At 35.1% G+C, this 10,952-nt stretch overlaps 1 protein-coding gene across 2 annotated transcripts in view; it reads right to left on the reverse strand.

The window, feature by feature from the left end:
• Nucleotides 1-10,385, reverse strand: part of LOC106875935 (epidermal growth factor-like protein 7) — a 48,157-nt gene extending 37,772 nt beyond the window's left edge. The window contains exon 1 of one of the 2 annotated variants that reach the window (XM_014924253.3): nt 8,404-10,385. In XM_014924253.3, the coding sequence (XP_014779739.1) occupies nt 8,404-8,519 (116 nt within the window). In that variant the 5' untranslated portion in view covers nt 8,520-10,385. Of the gene's footprint in view, nt 1-5,186; nt 5,276-8,403 lie in introns of those variants that run through there. The other variant, XM_052965606.1, reaches the window with a different exon arrangement.
• Between the last annotated feature and the right edge of the window lie 567 nt (nt 10,386-10,952).

Genomic DNA, 10,952 nt, shown 5'->3' on the forward strand with positions numbered 1-10,952 from the left:
TATAGATGTATATGTACACGTTATTCCACTAACTGAAACAATCACATTTCGATACTGTAATGACAGATACTTTCAGAGAGAGAGAAAGAGAGAAAGAGAGAGAGAGAGAGAGAGAGAGAGATGTATATGTATACATATAGATGTATATGTACACGTTATTCCACTAACTGAAACAATCACATTTCGATACTGTAATTACAGATACTTTCAGAGAGAGAGAAAGAGAGAAAGAGAGAGAAAGAGATGTATATGTATACATATACATGTATATGTACACGTATATGCATAGATATATAGAGATATAGATCTATATGCATACATGTATATGTATACATATGTGTAGATGTATATATATATATAGATGTACATGTAATATGTACACATATATACATATATATACATGCATACAGATATCTATACATATATACACCCATCACACACAAACACATGCACACAAACACACACATTAGTCATTTGTTTTCTTATCCAAAACTACGTCAAAAGTACTGAACGGATCTTTATGAAATTTGGAAATTATATTCTATGTATAAAGGCCATAACTCCCATGAAGATTCATATATTTTTGATGTTGATGAAATTTTAACCCGAACATAACAGATGAGCATTATTTGTAATTCAACGGTACAACAGTGTAAGACTACCCTTTCAGATATACTTACATTGTGATTTCTGCAATGTGGTGCATAAATTGTCAAGTAAATGAGATGCATCTTTGCCTCCACTGATTCACTTGCAAAGTGTTGAGTAAAATTATTTCGTTGCAGACCTCCTTTGGGTCTTTTTATTATCACTGCGACACACATAGTCCCCAGTTGGTAACATTGATTTCAAGGCCCTCCTAGATGAGAGACTGGCATTCCACTTAATGTCTATGTCCCATGCTGGCATGGATTGGAGAGTTATTAATGTAGAAATATGGTATCGTAGCTACTAACAGTTGAGGGTTGCGTAGTCTAGACGGCGTTTTTAGATTTCATTATTCTCTTTAACCCGGGCAAAGCCGGGTATTTCTGCTAGTATATATATATATATATGTATATATATATATATATATATATATATATATATATATATATATATATATATATATATATATATATATATGTATATATATATATATATATATATATATATATATATATATATATATATATATATATATATATATATATATACACATATGCATACATATATATATATATATGGGAGAATGTACGAAAAAACAACAACAGACGAGGACAGGCGGTGTAAACAACAAAAGGATGTATTAGTATGACGCTCGGGAATACGGAATGTCTTCAACGTTTCGAGCTACGCTCTTCAACAGAAAGAATACGGAGACAAGGAGAAAAACACGGAGAAAAAAAATTGAATAGTGTTCAGTCAACGGTCAATCATAGTAATGACTGACCGGAAGTTAGAAATTTTACACAGGAGAGCTAAGAAAAGGGGGAGATAACAAAGGGGGAGAAAGAACGGTACGTATACATATACATATATATATATACATACATACACAGATATGTATATATATGTATACGCACGCACGCACACATACACACACACAATATGATATATAATATCTTATTTTGTACATTATTTAAACCGATATGTGCATCATCAGGTGTTTTGATTTTGCGTAAAGAGAAGATACCTTTGTGTGTATAAGCTTGTGTATGCACACGTGGAATATATAGACATACATACATTTACATAAATATATATAAACATATATATATACATACAAATATGCACATACACACACACACTCACACTCATATGTACGTATGTATGCCTGCATGTATGTATGTATGTATGTATATATGCATGTATGTATGTATGCCTGCATGTATGTATGTATGTATGTATGTATATATGTATGTATGTATGCCTGCATGTATGTATGTATGTATGTATGTTGCGCATAGGAAATTTGTTGTCGGTGAATATCATGCTTGATGAGATAAACATAAACTACATTGTCAGTAAACATCATTTCATGCGGGAATGTATAAAATAAACATGCATTCATAAGATTTCATGAATGAGTGTATGAATGAGGGAGGGAGAAAGAAGCAGAGAGAGAGAGGGGGAGAGATAGAAAGAGAGAGAGTGGGAGAGAGAAGGAAAAAGAGAGAGAGAGAGAGAGAGAGAGAGAGAGAGAGAGAGAGAGTGAAGACTGACTGACAGTATTAACCTTCTCCTGACATTATAAACATCTGAGATGCCACAAACCATGTGTATAAATTCTGAACACCCCGATTGCTCATGTGAGTAATATGTCGTAGATAAACTCTTATGACGGTGTTTAGCTGAGGTCAGTTAAAATTGATCTTCTACCTAAGTTGAAACGTAGCCCCATTTGTTTTTGTCGGTTATTGCTTTACTTGATCTTTTATTTTTTTTTTCGTTTTTTCTCCCTCTTCTTCTCCTAGTCTCAGAGCATTCCTGAACCATCCTGAATCAAATATTTAGCCAAACAAGATTTGATGTAAAATCTAGATAACTAAAAGGAAAAAAAAAGTCTATATTTAAGATATACATTCCTCATATACTACGTCCGCTCCTCAACGTGAGAAAATATATGTATATATATATATATATATATATATATATATATATATATATATATATATATATATATATATATATATATATATATATATATATATATATATATTTTTATTATTTCTTTTTTTTTATTTGTTTCAGTCATTTGACTGCGGCCGTGCTGGAGCACCGCTTTTAGTGGATTTGGTAGACGGAAACTGAAAGAAGCCTGTCGTATATATATATATATATGTGTGTGTGTGTGTGTGTGTGTGTGTGTGTGTGTGTGTATATATGTTTTTGTGTCTGTGTTTGTCCCTCCACCATCGCTTGACAATCAATATTGGTGTGTTTACGTCCCTTTTGCCGAACGTAGTGGTTCGGCAAAAGTGACCGATAGAATAAGTACTAGGCTTAAAAAGAATAAATCCTGGGGTCGATTTGTTCGACTAAAAGGTGGTGCTCCAGCATGGCCTCAGTCAAATGACTGAAACAAAAGAAAAGAATAAAAGAACATATATATATATATATATATATATATATATGTCTAGTTCAAGAATATATATATTCAATATATATATATATATATATATATATATATATATATATATATATATATATATATATATATATATATATATATGTCTATATATATGACTAGTTCAAAAGTGTCTTTACCACCCCGTTGGAACACAGACAAGAGAACGAACCAGTGGATTTCTTTGCCGCCTCACCTATAACCAGCGAGGCAGTTACGATGGATTATATCGACATTAGTGAAGAAGATATACTACTAGCCGTAGATGAAGTGGACGCAAACTCAATTGCTGATCCTGATGGTTTTCCAGCAATCCTCCTCAAATCGTGTACGCATGCCCTGGCGAAACCACTATAGATTCTCTTCCAGAGCTTTCCGGCAAATGGCAGGTTGCCAAGCAGATTGAAGGAGGGAATAATATGTCAAATCCATAAAGGACGAAGCAGAGCAGATGCCAAAAACTATAGGCCTATCTCTCTGACTTTACACATCAGCAAAGTCATGAAACGGATAGTCAGAGGGAAACTAATCGCATTCCTTGAAGAAAACGACTTGCTGAGTGATACTAGTATGGCTTTCGACCAGGTAGGAGCCTGTCTGACCCAGTTCTTACAGCATTATGGAAGGAATTGTGCCAAATTTTGGCATTGAAAGCTGCACAAATGCCAGAACGGGTCGACGCTGCACAGTGCCAAAGACCCCAGCAATGCCATCGCGCTTCAAGACCAGTTACTGCAACAGTCTAGGTTTCAGGGGCCCACAGCTTTTTAATATTCTCCCAAAGAGCCTGAGGGATTTACACAAAGTGGATGTAGGTGTTTTCAAATCAAAACTGGGCCTCTTCCTGTCGCGAGTTCCAGATTAACCTACCTCGCAACAAGAGGTGCAAATGAGGGTAGCGACATCAAACTCTCTTATTCAGGCTCTTAATAATAATAGTGTAACAAAACGGCGGTACCCCATCATGGTCATAGCATGGCCACAGCTTTGAGCTGAAACTATATATATATATATATATATATATATATATATATATATATATATATATATATATAATAAATGCCAAAACGAATTTCTGTGTCAGTGTGTCACACTTTGACCCCCTCTCTCACTATTCAATGACACTTCTACTCCTCTTGCTGGGGTGAGAGTAACAGTAGGCATAGAGACGGGTGGTAGTAGATTGACAATTGAGATGGTATTAGGGTGATAGTAATAGTATGAGCACTAGTTGTGGTAAAGGTGGAGGCGACGGTGATGATGGTGGCGGTGGTAGCTGAGGCTATCTAGCATGACGGTGACAGTAAGGGATGTGAAAGACAGTGGTGATGATGGTGGAGAGGAAGGCGGTGAAGTCAAAGGTGTTGATGATGGTGGCGTCAGAAGTCTGAATGGTGTGTGTATAACAGCTGTGGTGGTTGAAAACAATCAACAGAGAGAGTGAGAGAGAGAGAGAAAGAGAGAGAGAGAAAGAGAGAGAGAGAGAGAGAGAGAGGTTAGACAGAAACAAAAAGTGTAATGACCCCCGAATGGGAAGACAAAAAATGTTGTTTATCATGAAGCTGTGCAATAAGTTCCAAGTCGACATAATATATCATTGTTTTGACGAAAATTGTTCATTGCTTGAAAGATATAGGTCAAGTTTAAAAAAATTTAATATATAGGCGTAGGAGTGGCTGTGTGGTAAGTAGCTTGCTTACCAACCACATGGTCCCGGGTTCAGTCCCACTGCGTGGCATCTTGGGCAAGTGTCTTCTACTATAGCTTCGGGCCGACCAAAGCCTTGTGAGTGGATTTGGTAGACGGAAACTGAAAGAAGCCTGTCGTATATATGTGTATATATATGTATGTCTGTGCATGTGTGTCTGTGTTTGTCCCCCCAGCATCGCTTGACAACCGATGGTGGTGTGTTTACGTCCCCGTAACTTAGCGTTTCGGCAAAAGAGACCGATAGAATAAGTACTAGGCATTCAAAGAATAAGTCCTGGGGTCGATTTACTCGACTAAAGGCGGTGCTCCAGCATGGCCACAGTCAAATGACTGAAACAAGTAAAAGAGTAAAAGAGTATGTACTCACTGCATGAAGTGTCATTATTGGGCTCAAGGCCCAATGAAGAGGTCTCCACAGGAGCTAGCTTAAAAGCCGCCCGACAGGGCGGCTTGTGTATGTAGGTATGTGTGTGTGTGTATATATATATAATACTACACACGTGTAGTAACAACGAGATTGACAACTGTCGAGGCCGCTTTTGGTTGCTTATCCAACACTCTGGCTTTTCCTTATACTTCATTTCATTTCATTTCATCTAGTTTCAGCTCATGAGCTGTGGCCATGCTGGGGCACCGCCATTTACTTGTATAATATTACAAAATAAATTGCAGACAAGATATCGTACAGACCTAATTTGCAAAGAACTTTTTTAGTTACCTTAAACATTTCTAGTTAGATTTCTTATCAAAATCAAATAAGTAGCATTTGCGAAACGTATTTGTTCTCAGCGGGTCATCTTCATGTAGGCAAAGAAAAAGGGTGGGGGGAGAGTAACTCCCTTAGATGCTTTGAAATCACGATTTCCTAACGACTTACCATCTATGACGATCAAAAGTTTTTATTTTTTTATTTTTGCAATGGGACATTTTTTTAAATATTTTACTTTAGAATTGACCTACTTCATGAACTGACACCATGCAATTAATAGCTAATTAAAATGTAACATTCTTAGTGACATTGAAATAAAGAATCACATAAAATAGCTTATCTGCTGTCATTGAAATAATTAATACATAGACGTATATTACTTGTGAGACAGAATTAAGTATGCATGGATCTGTTTGATTTAACCTATACAAGTGACGGGAGCGATGACGACTGATAAGCATGCGAAATGCTTAATAGTTGATAAATATTATTCACACTATTTTAGACATATAAATCACAACTGTATTAAGTGGATACTAATACCCGTATCGCAAAAAGTGATAGCATTTTAAAACAAATAAGTTCAAACTGCTATTCAATAAATGCTTCGATTTTACGTAAATTCCGAGACTCATTACAACAATCTCATATATTGCCAGATTAAGTTCTGACCAAAGTCTATTTACTAAAAGTGGTATATTTCGTCTAAAATCTATGTAACATGCATTCTATATATATATATATATATATATATATATATATATATATATACATATATATATACTATAAATATCATGTTAGAATGTGCTACATATAAAAATGCAACAGTGATACATACACGTATCACAGTATACACATTTTATTCAAATATGTGTTCATATTTATTTCCAAAGTTAATATGGGTTCTGCATGTACTAAAATATACATGCTAGCAATAAATATGTGTAATATCCATATCAGACACTGCACATAATAATTGTACAGTGCATAATTTAAGTTTCTTCATTGAGTCTTTTTTTGTGAACATAGGTAAGTCCTGGATAAGTTTTACTGTATAAAACAGTTTCGTACTTAATAAAGATATTTTTATCATTACATTTTTTTAGTGTAGAATGCGTTGCCATTCAGGTTTCCTTGATCATCACTTCACTATAGGTACAACCTCAAATTATTCTTAATTAGAATACATATAACCATAAATACACCACGACGTTTTTACTCCAGCAGATAGAAATAATAAATGTCTACTTTCGATTGGGAAATAACTCATTACAGCATCTGACAAAATGCCTTATGTTTTTTGTCTGTTTGTTTGTTTCTGTGATTTGTATCGTATTTATATCCAATGTTAAGCTGAACAGTTTCTTTGAACTAAATCTTAGCATCACGAATTGAAAAAATAAGTGCGTTAGAAATATCTTTTTTTTACAAGATTCAGCTTTGTAGTATCCTAATCTTTATTCTTCTCAACCTGTTGATTGGTTGATTATAGATCACAATTGCGTTTCTAATGTTATTTTTGGATTACTAACTGAAGCTTACGGTTATTGGGTTGCAGATAGAGAGAAAATTTACTAATATTCAATTTAAGACAAAATGTGAAAGAAACTTTACAGCTAAGTTGTGATGTCAGAAGTCAGCTTCAGTTATATTTAGGGAAAGAACGAATTTGCAGAGATTATCTTCAAAACAGTAGATCATTTGTTTTTCACTACAACGCAAAAAGTTCCAGTCAGCTCCTTTTGAGACGCATTTAGTTAAGCGTTTGATTTGAGTGAAGCTTCATCTAAGATCAGTGTGTTGGCGTTCATTTTCGAGGACTTGGGAATTTGAGATTTATAACACTGTTTCCTTTTTAAATATTGTAAAGTGTTAAGCAGAATCGGCTGATCAGGAATTTACGTTGACTATACCGCACTGATTTGTCAGTGAGTATGCAATTGGCGGAGAAGGGTGAGGGAATCACGAACTGCAAGAATGGAAATTGCTTGCAGGCGAGATCAATGTGTTTAGCAATTATAATTTATGTCGTTATAACAAGTTTTGTTAACGCTTGGAGGACTCAACGTTTGAAATTCCTGAGTGTTATGAAAGCACACACTAAGAGAAAGAAAATTTGTGGAGGATGACCAATAGGTGTCCATTTGGGAAGAGTTGTTTGTGTGATTACCACTTGTATATGGGTGTCACTGTGACGTTTGGCTGAGTTGGTTGTAGCTGAGAATTTGTTGCTGATGCGTTCTGATCTCTCATGAGTCACAGAACAATGATATTTTGCTAGTTGCCCATACACAAAAATTTGGGTTTGATGTATCACTGTCGTCACGGAGAAAGATTGTCAATAATGTTTGATTATCCCTCAGTCAAGAGAATGGTTACGGGAGATGTATCACATGCTATTCATAAGACAAGTCACCGTTACATTAGTGAATGTTTGTAGGTGATATGTGAAAGTTAGGGTTTTAGACGGACAATCGAAGCAAACGGTAGCTGCAAAAGAAATCAAGGTCACGACTGGAAGAGATTTGTCATACATGGTGAGAATATAAGATGATATATATTCAGTGTTGCTACCATTTAACATTCGCGTGAGTCGAGTTTGCTTTCACCCTTTCAAGGGTGATAAAATAAGTACCAGCTGAGTATAGGGGTTGGTAATCGACTTACCCGCTTCCCCCAAAATTGCTGGCCTTGTGCCAAAATTTGAAACCAATATTAGTGAGTTATAAACATTGCAGATTTGTAGAGGAAAGAAATAAGTTTGCTGAGAGAGCATAACTATGTCAACATCGGAACTTAACATAGCACAACTGTTCTTATCTAAACAAGATAAATAATAAAAAAATTAGAGATAAAAAATAATAGAAATACTTACCCTGGCCGATGGAATTGTATTTGAGCATCTATGCTGGCAGTCAAAAACATCACTATACATAGAAATTGTAGAGCAGGTCGCTGTGTTAAAATTGAGCTCAACAAAGGGGTGAACATAATTAGAATACAGTAGTCTCTTCAATACTGAAATCCAGATATAAAATTAGGATTCCAGCTAGGTAGATAATTAATAAAGTTGTTTCGTACTCCTATGTTGTATCATGTAGAAGATCATTGACGGAAACTTGCGATTGATTTTATAAGTTGAGCTACATTGTAAAGCATTTGTGATATTTTGTTCTACATTCAAACCGATAAAGATAAGTTTAAAAAATAAAAGTGTTATAGCATATATAATCATAGAGAAACAATATATACGGCTTCTTTATCCATTTTAGTTGCCTGTATTTTACACATATCTTTTGTAGTTTCTTTTAATGGTTATTATTTCATTCGATTTCTTCTCAGCCTTACACAAAACAAAATCATCGACAAGCGTGTCATCTTTCATCGAATAAATGTTCAGTAAAGAATAACTATGGCCTCATTAGTTTGGTTTTACATATACTAATTATACTCCTTGATGCGTCCTTATCTTCTGCCGCTTCATCTCTTCTATTCCATTTATAAACTTTGGTATCGAAGAATTTCATAAGCTGCACGAATTTCCTCCATGTGTTCAGTTTAAACGTTTCTAACAGCCTCTAAACTCTTGCAATATGAAGCAGCTGTTTTAAGAACGGTAAAGTCCAAATATTATCAGAATTGAATGTAATTAGATATTTATTATTTCTGGTTTGTGTGTATAAGTCCCGAATCAAATTTCGAATCGTTCGTCGCTACGATTTCGATTTGTAACAGAATCACATCAACACATTAGCTAGTAAATGGTTAATGATAGATCTTCCAGTTAGTTGACAGATATTTGTGATATAATAAATAAATTGAAATCAGTGAGTTCAACACATTCACTAGCATGTAAGTAATCAACTTGACTTCACATTAAAAATCTACGAAGTAGTAGTTTTGATGCCTGATGTCTGAGATAAGTTGTATCGGTTTGTGACAGCAGGCATCTGACCAGCAAAGAGAGTCAGCAACGATGAGATCTGTGCATGATAGCGGGAAGGGTCGGAGAAAGGAATGGTGGGAGTGGGGAAAGCAATGATAAAAATAAAATATACATTACCGACCCCACTGTCAGCAGAGCACCTATGTCTTTGCTGATATCAAGCGTGTCTTGTTACAGGAATGCTATCTGTTTGTACTCGGGCATACGGAGTAACTTCGAATAAATTGCATTGGTGTATTACTGTAAACAAAAATTCCAACTCTAAAGTATGGATGCATGTACACATTTATTAATATTACATATGTATGTACGTGTGCACACAAGGCATGGCTGTATGGCTAAGTAGTTTGTTTCACGTCCTGGTGCTTCCAGGTTCAATCCCACTGCGCAGCATCTTGGACAAAACCAATGATTTCTGAGTGGTATTTGGCTTCCAGAGAGCCGTCGTATGCCGCTTATTATAATCACGGATAATATCAATCAATCAGATATTACTATCGAAATTAGTTGATATCAATGTATTTAAGGGAAATTTTAAATTATCCGTTCATTAGGAGGTAAGTGAACCGCCACATACAAAGAAACATTATTTGTGTAAGGTGAATGATGTGGTGGCGGTCGCAAGACTGTAATGGAAGTGAAGACACCGGTATGCTAACTATATGAGCATGGCTGGCAATATGTATGTATGTATGTATGTGTGTGTGTGTGTGCGTGTGCGCGTGCGTGCGTGCGTGCATGTATGTATGTATGTATGTCATTCAGTTTATTTCAAAATTTCTTGCCAATAGAGAAAGAACCGGTTTCTAATCTAGATCCAAGGCACCTTCATTGGAATTTCAACATCAACAGCAGGGTATTTTTGTTTGTTTGTATGTATGTGTTATGTATGTGTGCGTGTATGTATGTATGCATATATGTATGCAATATCACGTCTAATAAGATAAAGTAATAGAGATATACAATATATATATGTATGTGTGTGTGTGTTTGTGTGTGTATGTGTGCGCGCGCGAGTATGTATGTGTATGTGTGTGTATGTATGTAAAAGTGTGTGCGCGCGCTAGCATGTGTGTTGATAGGTGTGTGTGCGTGCATATGTATGTATATCCATATGTGTGTGTGTATTTACATAAATACATGAATATGCACATACTCTTATACATGCTTATAAATTTCCACATCTATACCAAAATTTATTAAACGAAGGGCTATGCAAAAATAAGTTCAATCTTGAAACACACATACACAGACACATACACGCGTGTGTGTATGAATACATTATATGTATGTATATATACATAGTGATATCTCGTAGTATGAGTTTAATTCGTTCTATGACCGAACTCGTTTTACTATTTACTCGTTTTATGATTTACTCGTTTTACAAATCAATTTTCGCCATTCAAATTAACTAAAATATAATTAGTCTGTCCCAGCCCCACAAAACTACTCAAAAATAATTTTTCATGAGTTTT

This window comes from Octopus bimaculoides, chromosome 2, assembly GCF_046866305.1.
Source record: "Octopus bimaculoides isolate indiv1 chromosome 2, ASM4686630v1, whole genome shotgun sequence".
NCBI lineage: Eukaryota > Metazoa > Mollusca > Cephalopoda > Octopoda > Octopodidae > Octopus > Octopus bimaculoides.